We start from the raw sequence: 19,901 nt of genomic DNA, 5'->3' as shown, positions 1-19,901 counted from the left end.
TCAACATCATCATCATCATAAAAAAGAATATAATTAGGGAGTTAGAGAGATTGCTTAGTGATCAGAGCACTGGCTGTTCTTCCAGAGGATAAGGTCAAAAATTCCCAGCCACACACATTTCAACTCCAATTCCAGGGGATTGACCCAATGCCTTCTTCCAGCCTTACAAGAACTAGACACATGTAGTGCACAGACATATCTATAGACAAAATAGCCACTGGGATGATGTAATTTTTAAATTTTAAAAAAGTTTCAAATAAAAAGTCACATGCCCAAATTAACCAAACCCATCTTAGTGAACTTTTGTACATCTAGAATAGCCATAAAAGAACCAGTAACTTCTGAAGAGACCAAAGCAGGAGGATTCCACAGCCAGCCTGGGCTCTTAGAAGACTTGCTCTCTCAAAGGGAGAGGGGCAGAGAAGGGTTCTGATGCCCTTCGTGTGCATAGGCTTTGGCTTTGATGAGTCTCTGATTTTGACCCGCCCCTCCAGAAATCCAGCTCTTCTACTACAACCAATGAGAAGATTACCAAGTTGTATGAGCTGGGTGGTGAGCCAGAGAGGAAGATGTGGGTGGACCGCTACCTGGCCTTCACAGAGGAAAAGGCCATGGGTATGACTAACCTGCCTGCTGTGGGTAGGAAACCTCTGGACCTCTATCGCCTCTATGTGTCTGTGAAGGAGATTGGTGGATTGACTCAGGTAAGTACCAGACAGACAGTTGGCTTCTGAAAGCATCATGCATCTTACAGGGATAGTGCTCTTGACACTTCAAACATGTGACCTTAACCATGTCTGTAAATCATATGGTAAAACAGGGACACTGTGTCTTGCCAAAATGTTAGAAATAATGAGAAGAAAGCTTTAGCAAGGCTCGCACTGAGTCATTTGGTCTGTAAGTTGGTACGCCAGCCAGATTCCTTGACCCTTTGAATTCAAGAAACATCTCAGAGGTAGAATTTCTAAGTAGTTATAGAGGAAGAAGCAGAATGGTGGAAAATTATGTGTCAAGTTATTTTATACTGTGACTTCAGAGACTGGGTCAGTCCTTGCTCCAAATGCCCTTGTATGCTTTGCCGTTTTGTTTGCATTTGCTGGAAGGCTCACTGGTGAGGCTATGCTGACTGATAGTGTAGCCTTTCAGGATTTTCTTCTGTGAAGTTTTCTTTATTATCCAGACCCGAAACTCCTGGGTGTGGGGTGGGAGAGCCTGACAGGGAGAGACTTATTCCAAACCTAAATCAGAAAAGGAAAACAGCTGTCACCAGCAGAAAAGAAAGTGACTGGAACGAAGCCAGCTAGCAGTCCATTATGATTCCCCCTCGCCACTACGGAATACAAAACAAAACAGGGCACATGCTAACTGCCATAAACTGGCGTGGGAAGCAAAGCCACTTAGGGCTGCTGAGGTGACCCTGGGACATTCCTACTTCTCACTCTAGTTGGGTACTTGTATAGCTTGTGGCAAAGCAGATTGGTGCTTAATACCTTTGCCTTACTTCTGGTGGTTGGGCCCCTGAACTCACTGAACACAGGAAGAGGTGTTGAAGGAATCTCTGAGCCCGTGCTTGTCTTCCAGTTTGAAAAGGAAATCTAGTTGCTTTTGTATTCTAAAGACAGAACTTATCTATAAGTGAAGATGCTGAGAACGGCAAGACTGAGCTCTGAGCTTGGCTGACCCATTAATGTGAAGGGGCCATCCCAGTAGATGGGGCAGGTGGCATGGGAGTTTGGGAGAAAAGCAGAATTACACAGACCATTGCTGACTGTAAAGACAGCCTTGGTGCCACAATCATCATCACCACCTTAGATGTTCTTCATGGTCACCTCCCTTCAGTGTAGGGGCTCTCTCTGATTCCCAGGTCACCCGTATCACAATCCAATGATCTTTCTTTGGACCAGTACTGCAATGTCAGTGTTCTCAGCACTAGAGGGATAAGTTTCCAATGGTGTTTAAGAATACACAGTGGAACTGGGCATGGTGGTGCACACCTTTAATCCCATCAGAAGCAGCAGATCTGAGTTTGAGGCCAGCTTGGCCTATAGAGCAAGTTCCAGGACTGGCTCCATAGCTACTGAGAAACCCTGTCTCAAAAAAAAAAAAAAAAAAAAAGACTACACAATAGAAACCTGCCCAGCTAGCACAGGCTATATTAGAAGGAGCCTTTAGAAATGGTCTTGGTCAGTGTGCCCTGAGGCTGAAAGAAAGGAGAAAAAACTGTGGACCCAGTGCTCTTCAGTCGTTACCTCACACTGGAGGATGGCAATCTTGTGAGTCCTTAGCTTAACTAAGTCAGCCTATCAGACGCCGAGGGTTGGAGCATAAAGACCAAATGCTGGATTCTATTCCAGTATTCCAGTATCTGCAATTACTTAGAACTTTTTAGTTTCTTGCAGCAACCAGTTTGGTCTTGTAGCTTGAAGGCTGGAAGGCCAGGTCAAGTATATTTTTGACTCTTCTGGTTGGTATTAAAGGTCAACAAGAACAAAAAATGGCGAGAACTTGCAACCAACCTCAATGTGGGTACATCAAGCAGTGCAGCCAGCTCCTTGAAGAAGCAGTATATCCAGTGTCTCTATGCCTTTGAGTGCAAGATTGAGCGGGGAGAAGACCCTCCCCCAGACATTTTTGCAGCTGCTGATTCCAAGAAATCCCAGCCCAAGATCCAGCCTCCTTCTCCTGGTAAGAGTGGGTGAGCAAGGGTTTGCCAGTCTTGAGGCTCTGGAACTTTAAGAGCCTACAGGGTTCCTTAAGTAGTGGTGCTTCCCTCCCTCCCTTCAGGGAGCAGAACAGATGCCAGAGATGTGTGTTTTACCCATCCACGTGGCTTAGCAGGTTGGCAGACTAAAGAGCAACAGTGGTGACTCCCTTGGGAGGTGCTGTGCTGCAGTCTTAAGTTTTCACTTTCTAATTTTCCTGTTGTACACCTGGCATCTTGCCAAATGTTTGTAAACTAGTGAGTGGGAGGGACACCCGAGGAGTGAGGGAAAACTGACAAATAGCAGTGTGCTTGGGCCATCTGGGAGCGTTGGCCTGCTGATGTCAGCGCCTTAGAATGCCGTTCAGACTAGAGCCCTAAATTCCCCAGAGAGCTAAGATGGTAATGAATGGAAGGAGGGGTAGGAAGGGAATATGAATGGAACTTTTTGATGATAGGGGTGCTTCTGCTTACCCTCCTTTCTCAGAGGAGGCTGGGGCCTAGGCTAGCTTGGGCCTTAGAAGGTGGGAGCAAACACATGTTCCCTGTTGTGGACCTCAGAGAGTGGTGCGGTGCTGAAGTGATTCATCTGCTGGGGGGAGGGGGACCTTGGCCATGGGTGCCCAATGCTGGGAAGCTGTGACCCGTGGAAGCACTGCTAACTGGGGATTCTGTGCTCATGTCTTTAAAGGAACATTGGAACCTGAGTATGACATTGTGCTGAGTGCTTAATAGAAACATTTAGGCTCTGGCTGGGTGGTAGTAGCGCATACCTTTAATCCCAGCGTTCAGGAGGCAAAGGCAGGCAGATCTCTGTGAGTTTGAGGCCAGCCTGGTCTACAAGAGCTAGTTCCAGGACAGGCTCCAAAGCCACAGAGAAACCCCATCTTGAAAGACCAAAAAAGAAAAGAAAAAAACATTTAGGCTCTGGCCATGTGACTCCTGCACCCTGGGTTTTACTTTCTGTTTCACCATCATCATGGTATTTATAATATCAGATAAGTTCTTTGGAGAATAAAGCAAGGCAGACAGGAAATACCTGTAACTTAATGACCTGGCATGGTGAAATATGTCCACATCCTCTTTCATTTCTAAGCTATAAATGCAACCAAACATAAAATAGTAAGGTGACACAATGTCAACCCAGCACTCTGGAGGCTGATAAAAAGTTCATCCACCCTGGGCTACACAGTATGAGATCCTGTCTCAAAAGAAATCAGATAGACTCATACATATATACATGCGCACACCCCAGATTTTACAGCATTCATTTTTTGGTGAGAGTTAAATATGTTTCTGGCAAGTAAGCTGCTCACTCTGCATCTCTGTCCACAGCGGGATCAGGATCTATGCAGGGGCCACAAACTCCTCAGTCAACCAGCAGTTCTATGGCAGAAGGAGGAGACCTGAAGCCTCCAACTCCAGCATCTACACCACATAGTCAGATTCCCCCCTTACCAGGCATGAGGTAAGGCCCGTGAGCAGTGCAGCTCGGAGTGTGTCTGGGTGGAACGTGTAGTCCAAGGACGGTTCCTGCCTTAACCTGCCCAGCAGTGACTCCTGTCTCTTGACTTAGATGAGGGATTGGTCTACTGGGCGTTTCATTTTTCTTACTCTGCAGCAGGAGCAACTCAGTTGGAATCCAGGATGCCTTTCCTGATGGAAGTGACCCCACATTCCAGAAGCGGAATTCCATGACTCCAAACCCTGGGTACCAGCCCAGTATGAATACCTCTGACATGATGGGGCGCATGTCCTATGAGCCAAATAAGGATCCTTATGGCAGCATGAGGAAAGGTGACTGACTGCTAGGTGTTGTTGGCTTATGTTTGTGCAGATGGGAGCTTGAGTGGCTTGGTGTTGTTACTGAGGAAGTTTCTGAGATTTTTCTATGTATCTCCTGACCATATCCTTTCCTTCCTCCCTGCCTGCCTTCCTCTCTTTCTTTTCTGGTGTGATGCTAGGATCAAACCTAGGGAATCACATATACTAAGCAAGCATTTTCCCACCGAACTACATCCTAAACCACCTGATTCCATTTTGGTTTTTTTTTTTTTTTTTTAAGACCTTTCTCTTCTTTTGCTTTCCCTAGCCACTCTAGAGGCTTTTGTATTTCTCCATTGAGGCTGTCAGAAAAGCAATAGGAGCCGGGCAGTGGTGGCGCACACCTTTAATCCCAGCATTCGGGAGGCAGAGGCAGGCAGATCTCTGTGAGTTCGAGACCAGCCTGGTCTACAAGAGCTAGTTCCAGGACAGGCTCCAAAGCCACAGAGAAACCCTGTCTCGGAAAAAGAAAAGCAATAGGAAGGAAACCATGTTTTGTAGAGAGCCTGGAACTTTGGGACAGGCCTATATAGCTTGCCTAGCCTACCAACCTGCCAGTTTTCTCATTGCCTTCGTTTCTACACTCAGCCCCAGGAAGTGATCCCTTCATGTCCTCAGGGCAGGGCCCCAACGGCGGGATGGGTGACCCCTACAGCCGTGCTGCTGGCCCTGGGCTGGGAAATGTGGCTATGGGACCACGACAGCACTATCCCTATGGAGGTCCTTACGACAGAGTGAGGTAAGCCACTGCACTTATCCTGCCCTTCGTGCTCCCAAGCTATGGTGTACTTAATTCCCTTCTCCAATTTTGTGTAGGACTGAGCCTGGAATTGGGCCTGAAGGAAATATGGGCACTGGGGCTCCCCAGCCAAATCTCATGCCTTCCACCCCAGACTCGGGGATGTATTCTCCTAGCCGCTATCCCCCGCAGCAGCAACAGCAGCAGCAACGGTGAGTGAATCCTTGTTCCTTTACCCTTGTTGGCTCATGTTTTGTCATTCTCCACCCTAACCCACTTTGTCTTCTGCAGACATGATTCCTATGGCAATCAATTCTCCACCCAAGGCACCCCTTCCAGCAGCCCCTTCCCCAGCCAGCAAACCACAATGTATCAACAGCAGCAACAGGTAAGGAGGGTAACTGGGAATGCAATACCCCACAGGTTCCCCATAAAAGCAGTAAGCAACCAAGTCTATAAAACTCACTTTGCCTACTACCTTGATATTCCTCTTGCCCAACTAGGTTGTTCTACCTAGAGAGTCAGATCTCAGAATCCTCCATGTGTCAAGTCTCTCTTTTCTCTAAAAGGGCTAGAAACAGATTGTATTTTGATTTGAAGTTTTACTTATTTTTCTATTTGGAGAGAGAACCCTAGAAGAGAAAATAGTGGTTGCTCTCAGAAGCAGCTTCAAAAGATAATTTGCAAAGGTGTTTTCTTTTGTTCTCTTGGCATCTGTGTCCTGTCTTTCAAAGGAGCAAAAGAAAAATGTCTAGTGGAAGACATCCATAGCACTTGTAGTTTTTGTGACTGATTACACAGTATTAATTTGCTCTCTTTTCTCTGCCTTAGAATTATAAGAGGCCAATGGATGGCACATATGGCCCTCCTGCCAAGCGGCATGAAGGGGAGATGTACAGTGTGCCATATAGCACTGGGCAAGGGCAGCCTCAACAGCAACAGTTGCCTGCAGCTCAGTCCCAGTCTGCCAGTCAGCAACAAGCTGCCCAGCCTTCCCCTCAACAAGATGTGTACAACCAGTACAGCAATGCCTATCCTGCTACTGCCACCGCTGCTACTGAGCGCCGACCAGCAGGCGGCCCCCAGAACCAATTTCCATTCCAGTTTGGCCGAGACCGGGTCTCTGCACCTCCTGGTTCCAATGCCCAGCAGAACATGCCACCACAAATGATGGGCGGCCCTATACAGGCATCAGCCGAGGTTGCTCAGCAAGGCACCATGTGGCAGGGGCGTAATGACATGACCTACAATTATGCCAACAGACAGAGCACAGGCTCTGGCCCCCAGGGTCCTGCGTATCATGGTGTGAACCGAACAGATGAAATGCTCCACACAGATCAGAGGGCCAACCATGAAGGCCCATGGCCTTCCCATGGCACACGCCAACCTCCATATGGTCCTTCAGCCCCTGTACCCCCCATGACAAGACCCCCTCCATCTAACTACCAGCCCCCACCGAGCATGCAGAATCACATTCCTCAGGTATCCAGCCCCGCTCCCCTTGCCCGGCCAATGGAGAACCGCACCTCTCCTAGCAAATCTCCATTCCTGCACTCTGGCATGAAAATGCAGAAGGCAGGTCCGCCAGTACCTGCATCACACATAGCACCCACCCCTGTGCAGCCCCCTATGATTCGACGGGATATCACCTTCCCACCTGGCTCTGTGGAAGCTACCCAGCCTGTGCTGAAGCAGAGAAGGCGGCTCACAATGAAAGACATTGGTAAGGAGCGCTCCCTGATCTGGTGGCTGAACCTACCACCCTTTCCATCTTCCACATGGTTTCCTCCATCCTGATACTCTGGATATGGTTAAATCAATTAGATTGTTTACTGAAATAAAGGAAAAGAATTTGAAGGGTGGAAGAAATAAGCTGATTTCAGGTTTTTCTTTAGGACTCTGCCACATACTGGTGTCCTGGACAGCTTAGAAGCAATGAAGTCAGAATAGCCTGACTAATGGGACATGCTTGGGGTGCCTCTAGCCAGCCAGGGCTTGGTGGATAGACAACATAGAGGTTTATTTCAGGAACCCCGGAGGCATGGCGGGTAATGATGTCCCTCAAGTCTGGGCTCCTGGCAGAGAGCACGTGGGCGTTAGACACCATTAACATCCTACTATATGATGACAACAGCATTATGACCTTCAACCTCAGTCAGGTGAGTACAGGTTCTGGGCAGGGAGGGGAGGACTTGGACATTGTTGTTGTCCATAATACTAAGTGACTACAAGAACAAAACCAGCCTCAGCTAACACGCTTGTTACTTTGCTGGAAATCTTTGTGTATACTTTGCTTCCCTTTACACTGGACATGGGAACAGTATTAATTTACATGAGTTGTTAGTGTAAGGTTAAGTTCAAAAAGAGTTTTGTTTGGGAGCAAGGTTGTTGTTGGGTTTTATTGTTGCTCCAGCTCTTGTTGAGGTTTTAGCCTACCCAGCTGCGATACTCAACTGGGAGGTTTTTGCTTTTATTTTTTGAGACAGGATTTCTCTGTGTAGCTCTGATTTCCTGGAACTTGTTCTATAGGCCTTGAACTCAAGAGATCTGCCTGCCTCTGCCTCCTCTTAAAAGGTACTATTTACTCCGAGCTGGGGGCAGCCTGGTGCTTGTGGTGCAGACACCAGCACTCAGGAGGCAGGGGGAGGAGGATCTCTGTGAGTTTGAGGGCAGCCTGGTCTACAGAGCGAGTTCCAGGATAGCCAAGGGTGCATAGAGAAACCCTGGCTCAAAAAAAAACAAAAAGAAAGTAATCCAGCAAGATGGAACTTGCCAGTGAAGACTGAGTTCAGTTCCCATGTTAAGGTGTAAAGAGAAAGAACTGACTCCACCAGATCTCCCCTGACCTCCATGTTGCATGCAGTCATACTCCCCTCCACCTGGAATCCTTTTTCCTCCTTCCCTCCCCCCCCCCTTTCCTTCCTTCCTTCCATTTATTGATTTTATCTTGTCTTTTCAAGACAAGGTTTTAAGCATACCACAACCACCCGGCTCTAGAGGATTTTATTTATAGCTTAATTGAAAAGAAATTTAAGATTGGAGACTGTAATTTAGATGGTGAAGTGCTTCCTTAGCATGTGCATGGTCCAGAGATGAACTCCCATTGCCGCATAAATCAGGTGTGGTGGCACACAAATAATACCAGCACTTGGGAGGTGTGCACTTAGGAGATCAGAGGTTCAAAGTCATCTTTGTTTACCTAGATAGTTTGAGGCCAACCTGGGATACATGAGACTCTGTATATTAAAAAAATAATAATAATAACAATGACAGGAAAAAAAGTATGATAGACTACTAGGGATATTTCCAGTCTACCAGAAATAACATTGTGGTATCTGTGTCAGTGTGACCATAGCAGGTTTCCCCCTCCCTCCCATTTATACTCTTATGTAAATGAAGGCATTGCTAGTCTTAGTTTTCTTGCATAAGGTTGAGGAGGGGTGTGTGTGTGTTTGCTTGTATGTGTCTATCACCTATATTTCTGGGGTGTCTGTGTATGTGTCTGCCTGTCTTGTCTGCATGTGTCTGTGTACCACTTATGTCTGGCGTGCACACACGTGTGTGTGTCTGTCAGTGTATCTTGTCTGCATGTATCACCTATATGTCTAGTGCTTATTTAGGCTGCAGTGGTTGTTGAATCTCCTAGAACTAGAATTAGGGATTTTTTTGTTTGGTTTGTTTTTTTGTTTTGTTTTTGTGTGGTTTGAAGCCTGTCCTGGAACTCGCTCAGGCAGGTCTTGAATTCACAAGATCCCCCTGCTTCTCCCTCCCTGAGTGCTGGGATTAAAGGCACATGCCACCATTACCCAGCTAGATTTACAGTTTTTTGTTGGTTAGGTTAGGTTTTTTGTTGTTGTTGTTTTGCTTACTTATTTAGTTGGTTTTATTTTCCAGACAGGGTTTTTCTGTGTTGCTTTGGAGCCTGTCCTGGCACTAGCTCTTGTAGACCAGGCTGGCCTCGAACTCACAGAGATCCGCCTGCCTCTGCCTCCCAAGTTGAGCTATCTCTCCAGCACCCTACACCATATGTGTCCCTACATAGCCCAGACTAGCCTTGAACTGGGCTTACATTTGTGATGCCCTGAAGCTGACCAAAGCATGACTGACTTTTCATTGGATGATATTGCTGTACACAGGAAAGTAAAGAAAGAAATTTTCATTATTTTCAGTATCCCAGAACAACTTTAAAGTTTAGCAGGTTTTTCATCATTTTATACAGCTAACTTCTGGGAAAGGCAGTATTCAAACCAAGGCTTTTTTAATTCTAAAAATCAGGTGGATGAAAGGAATTCAACCAAAAGTGAATCTTACTGAAAATTAGTGGAGACTAAATGAACATCTGTTGACAGTGCGTTCCTTTTCTAGCTTGTGTTGGGAAGGGCTTATCCCAGCATGCTTCGACTTGGGCTCCATATGGCCATGGGGTATAGAGACCACCCTAGATGGGCAGTGGCGGTGATCAGGGACCTGGTAAAAAGCGAACATTCATTCAGAAAGAAGAGATTTCAGAGTGTTGGGTGGTACTGATGTGTGGCTAACAATTCCAGCCTGCTAGGGCAGGCTTATGCGGCCATTGTTTGGGCAGAGGGGAGGCTTTGTGCTCCTTTTGTGAGAAGATGGGTGAGAGAAGTGAAGCCCTACAGTCTGCCCAGGCAGAGGCCTTTATAAAGGGGACAGCTTCACCTCCTAAGTGAGAAATGGTTAGCTTGAAATGAAGACAATTGGATAGAGCTTCGGGACTCTCGGGTCAAAGATTCTTCCCCTGGTTTATTTCCTTTTCTCTGTCTTTCAGCTCCCAGGGTTGCTAGAGCTCCTTGTGGAATATTTCCGTCGATGCCTGATTGAGATCTTTGGCATTTTAAAGGAGTATGAGGTGGGGGACCCAGGACAGAGAACACTATTAGACCCTGGGAGATTCAGCAAGGTGTCTAGTCCAGCCCCCACAGAGGAAGAAGATGAAGAAGAACTCCTAGATCCTAAACTGGAGGAGGAGGAAGAAGTGGTTGAAAATGATGAGGAGATGGCCTTCTTAGGCAAGGATAAGCCAGCTTCAGAGAATAGTGAGGAGAAGCTAGTCAGTAAGTTTGACAAGCTTCCAGTAAAGATTGTGCAGAAGAACGACCCATTTGTGGTGGACTGCTCAGATAAGCTTGGGCGTGTGCAGGAGTTTGACAGTGGCCTGCTGCACTGGCGGATTGGTGGTGGGGATACCACTGAGCATATCCAGACCCACTTTGAGAGCAAGGTAGAGCTGCTGCCTTCCCGGCCTTATGTGCCCTGCCCAACACCCCCTCGGAAACACCTCACAACAGTAGAGGGTTCACAAGGGACAGCAGAGCAGGAGGGCCCCCCGCCTGATGCCCTTCCAGAGAAAAGGATCACAGCCACTATGGATGACATGTTGTCCACCCGGTCTAGCACGTTGACTGATGAGGGAACAAAGAGTGCAGAGGCCACCAAGGAGAGCAGCAAGTTTCCATTTGGCATTAGCCCAGCACAGAGCCACCGGAACATCAAGATTTTAGAGGATGAGCCCCACAGTAAGGATGAGACCCCACTGTGTACCCTTCTGGACTGGCAGGATTCCCTTGCTAAGCGCTGTGTCTGTGTCTCCAATACCATCCGGAGCCTGTCATTTGTGCCAGGCAACGACTTTGAGATGTCCAAACACCCAGGGCTGCTGCTTATCCTAGGCAAGCTGATCCTACTGCACCATAAGCATCCAGAGCGGAAGCAGGCACCACTAACTTACGAGAAGGAGGAGGAACAGGACCAAGGGGTGAGCTGTGACAAGGTGGAGTGGTGGTGGGACTGCTTGGAGATGCTCCGGGAAAACACGCTGGTCACGCTGGCCAACATCTCGGGGCAGCTGGACCTATCCCCTTACCCTGAAAGCATCTGCCTGCCTGTGCTGGACGGACTCCTACATTGGGCAGTTTGCCCTTCAGCTGAAGCCCAGGACCCTTTCTCCACCCTAGGCCCCAATGCCGTCCTTTCTCCACAGAGATTGGTCTTAGAAACCCTCAGCAAGCTCAGCATCCAGGACAACAATGTGGACCTAATCCTGGCCACGCCCCCATTTAGCCGCCTGGAGAAGTTGTATAGTACCATGGTGCGCTTCCTCAGTGACCGAAAGAACCCAGTATGCCGGGAGATGGCCGTGGTACTGCTGGCCAACCTGGCACAGGGGGACAGCCTGGCAGCCCGGGCCATTGCAGTGCAGAAGGGCAGCATCGGCAACCTCCTAGGCTTCCTAGAGGACAGCCTTGCTGCCACACAGTTCCAGCAGAGCCAGGCCAGCCTCCTCCATATGCAGAACCCACCCTTTGAACCAACTAGTGTGGACATGATGCGGCGGGCTGCCCGTGCACTGCTTGCCCTGGCCAAGGTGGACGAGAACCACTCAGAGTTCACTCTGTATGAGTCACGGCTGTTGGACATCTCGGTATCACCATTGATGAACTCATTGGTTTCACAAGTCATTTGTGATGTACTGTTTTTGATTGGCCAGTCATGACAGCCGTGGGACACCTCCCCTCCCTGTGTGTGTGTGAGTGTATGGAGAACTTAGAAACTGACTGTTGCCCTTTATTTATGCAAAACCACCTCAGAATCCAGTTTACCCTGTGCTGTCCAGCTTCTCCCTTGGGAAAGTCTCTCCCCACCCCCACTCCCTAACACCTTTCTGTTCCTCATCCTCACCTGCTTCCCTCAGGACCCCACCCTATTTGAAAAGACAAAGCTCTGCCTACATAGAAGACTTTTTTATTTTAACCAAAGTTACTGTTGTTTACAGTGAGTTTGGGGAAAATGGCTTTCCCGGTTCTTGCATCAACGGGATGCCACATTTCATAACTGTTTTTAATGGCTAAAAAAAGGAAAAAAATACAAAAAAACCCTGAAGGACAAAAGGTGACTGCTGAACTGTGTGGTTTATTGCTGTCCATTCACAATCTCGCAGGAGCCGAGACGTTCGCAGTTGTGAGCAGACCTTGTTCACTGGAGAGGCCTGTGCAGTAGAGTGTAGACCCTTTCATGTACTGTACTGTACACCTGATACTGTAAACATACTGTAATAATAATGTCTCACATGGGAATGAGAGAAGACGCTGGGTCAGCAGCAAGCTGTAGTTTTTAAAAAATGTTTTTAGTTAAATGTTGAGGAGAAAAAAAAAGGCTTTTCCCCCAAAGTATCATGTGTGAACCTACAACACCCTGACCTCTTTCTCTCCTCCTTGATTGTATGAATAACCCTGAGATCACCTCTTAGAACTGGTTTTAACCTTTAGCTGCAGCGGCTGCGCTGCCACGTGTGTATATATATGATGTTGTACATTGCACATACCCTTGAATCGCCACAGTTTGGTCCCCTTCCCAGCCACCCCTTTATAGTATGACGAGTTAACAAGTTGGTGACCTGCACAAAGCGAGACACAGCTATTTAATCTCTTGCCAGACATCGCCCCCCTTGGTGCGATGCTGTACAGGTCTCTGTAAAAAGTCCTTGCTGTCTCGGCAGCCAATCAACTTATAGTTTATTTTTTCTGGGTTTTTGTTTTGTTTTGTTTCCTTTCTAATCGAGGTGTGAAAAAGTTCTAGGTTCAGTTGAAGTTCCTGATGAAGAAACACATTGAGATTTTTTCAGTGATAAAATCTGCATATTTGTATTTCAACAATGTAGCTAAAAACTTGATGTAAATTCCTCCTTTTTTTCCTTTTTTGGCTTAATGAATATCATTTATTCAGTATGAAATCTTTATACTATATGTTCCACGTGTTAAGAATAAATGTACATTAAATCTTGGTAAGACTTTGTGAGGGTTTTTTATTTTCAAATTATTTAAGAACTTTACCTATGCCTGAAAAGATGACTTAGCAGTTAAGAAGACCCATGTTTGGGTGGCTCACAACCTTAAGCCTTCTGTCCAACTCTATGGGATCTGACACCTGACAGCTAACCTCACATCCACAGACCCACACACAGACGCCTAGACTCAGATCCACAGACCCAGACACCTGAACTCACCTCCACAGACCCACATGCGAACTCACACACATAATTAAAAACTAAATCTTTTGAACAGGGGCGGGGGGGGGGGAACTAAATCTTTAACCAGGGCCAGAGAGATGACTCAGTGACTAAGAGAACTTACTTTTTGTTGTTGTTGTTTTGTTTTCAAGACAGGGTTTCTCTGTAGCTTTGGAGCCTGTCCTGGAACTAGCTGTTGTAGACCAAGCTAGCCTTGAACTCACAAAGATCCTCCTGCCTCTGCCTCCCAAGTGCTGGGATTAAAGGCATGCACCACCACCGCCCGGTGAGAATTTACTTTTACAAAGATCCTGATTTGGCCCTCAGCACCCACGTGGTGGCTTATAACCTCTCTAACTCCAATTCCAGGAGTGATCCAACACTCTGTTCTGAACTCCATGACCCCCAGGCACACGTGGCGCGAATGCATACACGCAGGCAAAACACTCATACACATAAAATTAAACCGTAAAATCTTTTGCTAATAGCTGCATGTAGGAGCACACTCCTTTAATCCTAGCACTTGGGAAGCGGAAGCAGATGGATTTCTGAGTTTGACACCAGCCTGGTCTATGTAGTTCCAGGACAGCCAGAACTATATAGTCACATACTGCTTCAGGAAAGAATAAATAGGAGCTTGACCTTTGGCAGGATCCTGCTTCCCCTTAGATGCTCTCGTTACGTGGTGGCCTCCTCCACCCACTGTGACAAAGGGAGGTTCTTTCAGAAATTGTTACTAAGCCATTTTCCTAGAAGCAGCCTCTAGCACTTGGATTGCAGTTTGCCTTTCTCTTGACTCCAGACTTCAGCACCACTACTGAAAACTTGAGCAGAATGTGTAGAGGAAACATGCCCTGGCTCCCTTGAGGGCCTGGTTTGCTCAGTTTTTGCAGTAAATGGCAGGTCCGACCTAACATGTTAGGCTAGAAACTCTCCTTGACTCATTTGTTTTTGTTGTTTTCGTGATTTTGAACCTCACTGTCCTAGAACTCTCATTATAGACAAGGCTGGCCTCCTCTCTGCCTTCTGATACTAAAGGTGTGCACTACCACAACCAACCCTTGACTCTTCTAGGAAGTCATCCTCAGTCCTCCCACTGCAGTTTGAGCTCATGACGCTGTCACTTCTTTTCCAAATTCAAGACAGGGTTTCTCTATAACAGCCCTAGCTGTCCTGGAAGTAGCTCTTAGTGACCCGGCTTGTCTTGAACTCACAGAGATCTGCCTGTCTGGGATTAAAGGCGTTCGCCACCATGGCCCAACCTTTCCCAAATTCTTAACCCTCCCCTCTTGTGTTTTGCCTGGGTATAACACCCACCTTTAAAGTCAGAACAAAGTTCTGTTATGCTGAAGATGGTAAAAATCCTGAGCCCCTGGGTGTAATGGCATATACCCTAAGTGTCAGCACTCAGACACAGGCAGGTGACTGTGTGAGTTTGAGGTTAGACTGCCTGGAGTTACAAGTCAACTAGGTCTGCATACTAAGACTGTTTTCTAGGGGAAAATTAAAAAAGGCTGGGCATAGTGGTGCCTGCCTTTAGTCCCAGTATTCATGAGTTCGAGGGCAGCTTGGTCTACAAAGTGAATTCCATGACAACCAGAACTTTTACACGAGACAAACCCTATCTGGAAAAACCGAGAAGGAAAAGAAATCCCAAACCTTTCTGGCATGAGACTGTCTTGCTCATTACCTGGTGGCCACCTCTCTAGAGCTCCACTTTCCCCAGACTGTCTACTGTGGAGGTGCCCTTCCCTCCCTCCACAGGGCCAACTCCAAGCAGATGACTGCTGGCTCATGCTACCAAAGTCTTGTGATCTTTGTTCAAATCTCAGTGCTAGAACACGAGCCTAATGTGTCCAAGGCTTTGAGGTAGTTCAACCTCCCCAAAAGAGTGGGGCCTCGCGAGATGGCTCAGCTTGTAATAGCCTCCGACCCACATGCTTGGAGAGAACCTCCTCCCCTGCTTTTTCTGACCGCCACATGCAAAAGAACACATACATGTTCCTATATTCCTTAGCACCTGGTTTACTTTGATTCTGAGACAAAATTTCATGTAGCTCAGGCCTCAAACTTGCTGTGTGACCTTGTATTAGCTACCTCAATTGAAATTGTGGTCTGAAGTGGTTGGGAAGTAGGGAAAGGCTCAAGGGTTAAAGATCCAGAAGAGAATTTTGGATTCCCTGGAGTTGCAGGCAGTTGGGTACTGACCAACATGGTTACCAGGAACCAGAAGTTAAGAGCACCAGCACCCACATGGCCGCTCAGTGCCGTTTGTAACCACAATCCCAGGGAATCTGATGCCCTCGCCTGGCCTCTACTAGCGCCAGGCACACACATACAGGCAAAATTTAACACATACTTTTTTAAAATGTCAAGAAAAAAAGAAGCCGGGCGATGGTGGCACACGCCTTTAATCCCAGCACTCAGGAGGCAGAGGCAGGTGGATCTCTGTGAGTTCGAGACCAGCCTGGTCTACAAGAGCTAGTTCCAGGACAGCCTCCAAAACCAGAGAAACCCTGTCTCGAAAAAGCAAAAAAAAAAGAAAGAAAAAAAGAAAAGCCGGAGCAATGGTAATCGTTCACCTTTAACTTTAATCCCAGAATTTGGGAGGCAGAGGCAGGTGGATCTGAGTTTCAGCTCAATCTTCCCTTGCTGACTTAGGTCCTTTCCTTCTTGTCTTAGCTCTTGTTAGCATCTGGCCTATTGTGATTTTATCCACTGGAATGTGAACAGTGTGTGAGGATCACTGCTCCGTCCCTTTCTGACATGCATCCTGGCACACGATATCTACTTAATAACTAGTCAAGAGGCATCATAGTGCCGGGCGATGGTGGCGCACACCTTTAATCCCAGCACTTGGGAGGCAGAAGCAGGCGGATCTCTGTGAGTTCAAGACCAGCCTGGTCTACAGAGCTAGTTCCAGGACAGGCTCCAAAGCCACAGAGAAACCCTGTCTCGAAAAACAAAAAAACAAACAAAAAAGGCATCATAGTGGTAGATACAGTTGCTTTTAAGTCAATATTGCAATATCCCCTTTCTGTTCATCTCTCTCTATTCATATCATCCCTTCCAAAGCTTAGGAAAGAGAAGAAAATTAAAGTTCAGATTTTTTTTCTAGAGAAATCACAGATACTAACAAAATATGATTCACATAAGTGAAGTCTAAGATGGTTTTTTGTTGGATACTTGTCTGCTGAACAAAATATGTTGCAAATAATCCTCCAGCAGCCCTGTGTCTCCAAGGTAAATGCAGTGGTTCCCTTTCATATGTAAAACAAGACCCACCTGACCAGGGCCCAAGTTCTCAGTACCACGCCATCCACAGCAGGCTTCTGGGAGTGGTTTCTAGTGTGCTTGGCATGAGGCAAAAGAATTTTAGTCAAGCACTCATCGAACTTGGCGTGGCTGTTAATATTTGAGTCAGGGACAGGAATAGCAAATTAGTACTAACCGAGAAAAAAAAGTCTTTGTCAACCAAGATGGTTTCTGATAAAAACCAAAGGGGTGCGTTTCATATCTTTATTTTACTTAGTAATACTCTAACCGTTATTTTTGCTATGGGCCTTGAACTCGCACTTTGCCACCCAGAAAGTGCATTTCTGGGCTGTGTGTGGAGCATTACCGAGGAGTTCTGTTTCCTGGGTTTCTTTAATCTGCTCTCTTGCAATTCGGGGACAGCCTAGCCCAGTCTCCAGTTTCTGATTGGCCTTAACCACTGGCCAAGAAAACTGCTGACCACTGAGCTGGGAGTAATTGGCCTTTGAGAAGTAAACAGAACCTGGCCAGTCGAGAACCCCGGGTGTGGCCAGTGGTTCTTTTCCCAGGCTCCTCCCTCCCCCACCCCACCCCCAAATGACCTTACCCTTCTTTCAGAGCTGGACAGCAGCCAAGTCCAGCCTAAACAATACTCTGAAGCTGATTGGCTCTTTTGCTTGGCAGCCACTGCCACCCCCAAGGAGCTAAGGCCTTCCCACCAGGCTTCTCAGTGGAATCAAGGTTTCTAACTATTGAAAGGCAAACACTGAAGGCCGTGTTTTTGTAATACATCCATGGTTTTTGAAGCGTCAGTGTTTGGCACCCATAACTGGAAACGGAAGAGCCTTTGTAACCTGGGGTGGGTGAGCATCTTTAAGTGACATGGCAGAGGTCAAACAGGATACTTTTGGTAATTGTCCAGGACCTAATTAGTGTCATTTCAGAGGTCAGGATGGCTGTAAATACCGCCCAGGATCCTTGGAAAGTGTCACCGGGCACTTTCTGATGGTTGTAGGTACAGTGAGGAGATGTATCAAAGTTCCTGAAAGGCTCGTCGTGATCTTTAGCCTCGCCCCTGGCAGCTGATGGTCAGGAATCAGGGCATTATGGTCACTTTCATTGCAATGGTGTGGCTTCGGATCTGGTCTCCCAGGTCAGGGTCAGCTATTTTATTCCATAGAAAGGAGGTGACTTTGGAAAGTTGGGTTTTTTGGGTTTTTTTTTTTTTTGATTTTTCCATACAGGGTTTCTCTGTGTAACAGCCCTGGCTGTCCTGGAACTCACTCCATAGAGCAGGCTGGCCTCAAACTCACAGAGATCTGTCTGTCTCTGCCTCCTGAGTGTTGGGCTCAAAGGCGTGCGCCACCACTGCCCAGCTTGCTTTGGAAAATGGAATGTCTGGAAGTACAACTAGAGAGAGCAGATACATACACTGGGCCGTTCTGAGCCCAGCCCGGGCATCTCAGGGGTGGAGGTAGGAACAAGGCAAGGAAGCTACAAGGAGGAATACATTGTCAGAATGCTTCAGGGAGGTGAGCCTGACTTCTCTCCATCTTCAGCGGGTAAACTATTATTTGGACATGGGGTTGGATCAGTCTGTCTTTAAAGAGAATTTTCTGCTAATCACTTCATAAATCACTTGAGGGCAACGGTTTATGAACACATCTTCCTCAGTGGTACTTCCTCATTGCCTGTGGTATGGACCCAATGGAAGAAAGAGACGGTAGATAATAGTAGGACTTGATGTACCTTATATAGGATATAAATAGTTCCTAAAGAAACTTAGCCAGGAAGAGATAGAAAGCAGAAACTTGGGAACAATTACAGCAACATTAAGTAGTTGGGCATGCTGCCTCACACATGTAAGTAATCTCAGCCCTCAGGAGGCTGAAGCAGAGAGGATCATAAGTTTGAAGCCAGCCTAGGCTACATAGCAAGACTTTTGTCTCAATAATAATACTAACAGAGCCAGCTTGGAAGGCTGGGACCTGAATTCAAGACATGTGTGACCTTGGGCACTTCCTTTGGTGCACCTTGATTTGGTGTATAAATATGGCCTCAGGTTAAATTGATTCATTCCTCAAACACAAAACTGTTTCTGTAGAGCTAGGGATTGAGTCTAGGACAAGTGCTCTGTCCCCAACAAATGCTCTAATAACTTGGCTGAAAGATTGCCCTGGTCTTCCATTCTATTTCAGAAGTTAATATTCCAAAAGAGGAAAGCAGGTACTGGAGTGACACGGACAGGATCAAATAATTGGGGCTAAAACAGTGACATTCAACAGGGCGGTGGATGTGGATGGATATACTTTGTCTCTGAAGCCAAAGGATGGTCTGATGTGATAATGTTTCAAGCAAAATAATAAGAAGAAAGATAAACATAAAAAGATCAGCAAATACCGAGAGGCAGGAAAGTTCAAAGAACAAAAATGATGTCATCCTCTTGCCTTTTAAGATTCTAGAAATAGTGGCATTGATGAGCTTAGGAAACTGTATTGTGAAACTGTTCCCAGATGGTGTCAGGTATTTCCTTTTTAATGCAAGGTGAGAGGTGTAGTCTTTCTAGAGCCCAGGGACTTGGCTGGCTGGCTCCCTTGCCCTCTCTAGTTCTTGGTTCAGCTGGCTGTGTTGCTGCAGGCTCCATTTTAACCGCAGACTGTGAAGGCAAACGGTGGAGGAGCTGCCTCTTTCACCTTTCACACAGCCTTGGAGCCCCACAACCCTCCCTTGCCATCCTGCCACCTCGGGGTCGTTGTCCGGGCTTTGCAAGCACAACATTCAGCTTCCTTGTTTTCCTGTAGGAGTAGAAGCCAGAAAATGAACCGGGAAACAGAGCAGAAGAGGAGGGGTTGGTAGCTGGGAAGGAAGGAGGGAGGGAGGGAGGAAGGGGAAGAAGAAGAGGAAGGAAGGAAGGGAAAATTGCAGCCAAGTGCAACCGAAGAGCTAGTCAAAGTTCTACCCCAAAGGGTATTTCAGCAAACAGCCTCACTGCTCACAAGAGGACCCTTGCCTCTTTTACACGTGGATTCTGAGGGAATTGACATGGACAGACAGAGCCTTGAGCATTTCCCCCGTGAGTTCACACAACAAGAGCAGCTGATTTCTCTGTTTTGCCTTGAAAGAGAGCGCTGCGGCTGGAGCCTCTAGAGATTCAAGTCACAACCTTGGGCCCTGGTCACCAGTGTGCCCAGAGAGGCGTTGCCATTTCACTCACGCTACCGCAACCAAGGCGCTGTTTCTACGCTGAAAAACCTGGAAGAATGACTTTGTAAACTCCTTTTTTCTCTTCAACAACCACTAAAATGTGCTTTATGCCTTATTCACTTTACAGATAGCGGAGGGGGCAGTTTTAA

The 19,901-nt window shown here is 47.0% G+C and overlaps 1 protein-coding gene across 1 annotated transcript in view; it reads left to right on the top strand.

The window, feature by feature from the left end:
- The window catches only part of Arid1a (AT-rich interaction domain 1A), a 76,916-nt gene extending 63,844 nt beyond the window's left edge, over positions 1-13,072 (top strand). Inside the window, exons 11-20 of the mRNA XM_075946102.1 lie at positions 495-704; positions 2,478-2,685; positions 4,037-4,169; positions 4,323-4,498; positions 5,114-5,264; positions 5,342-5,476; positions 5,556-5,652; positions 6,096-6,987; positions 7,293-7,423; positions 10,057-13,072. Coding sequence (XP_075802217.1) covers positions 495-704; positions 2,478-2,685; positions 4,037-4,169; positions 4,323-4,498; positions 5,114-5,264; positions 5,342-5,476; positions 5,556-5,652; positions 6,096-6,987; positions 7,293-7,423; positions 10,057-11,781 — 3,858 coding nt within the window. The 3' untranslated portion in view covers positions 11,782-13,072. The remainder of the gene's footprint in view (positions 1-494; positions 705-2,477; positions 2,686-4,036; positions 4,170-4,322; positions 4,499-5,113; positions 5,265-5,341; positions 5,477-5,555; positions 5,653-6,095; positions 6,988-7,292; positions 7,424-10,056) is intronic.
- The last annotated feature ends 6,829 nt before the right edge of the window (positions 13,073-19,901 follow it).

Source organism: Microtus pennsylvanicus, chromosome 13 (assembly GCF_037038515.1).
Source record: "Microtus pennsylvanicus isolate mMicPen1 chromosome 13, mMicPen1.hap1, whole genome shotgun sequence".
In the NCBI taxonomy this organism is placed as follows: Eukaryota; Metazoa; Chordata; class Mammalia; order Rodentia; family Cricetidae; genus Microtus; species Microtus pennsylvanicus.
The sequence above is the reverse complement of the archived record's forward strand: the minus strand, read 5'-3'. Positions and strand labels throughout refer to the sequence as shown.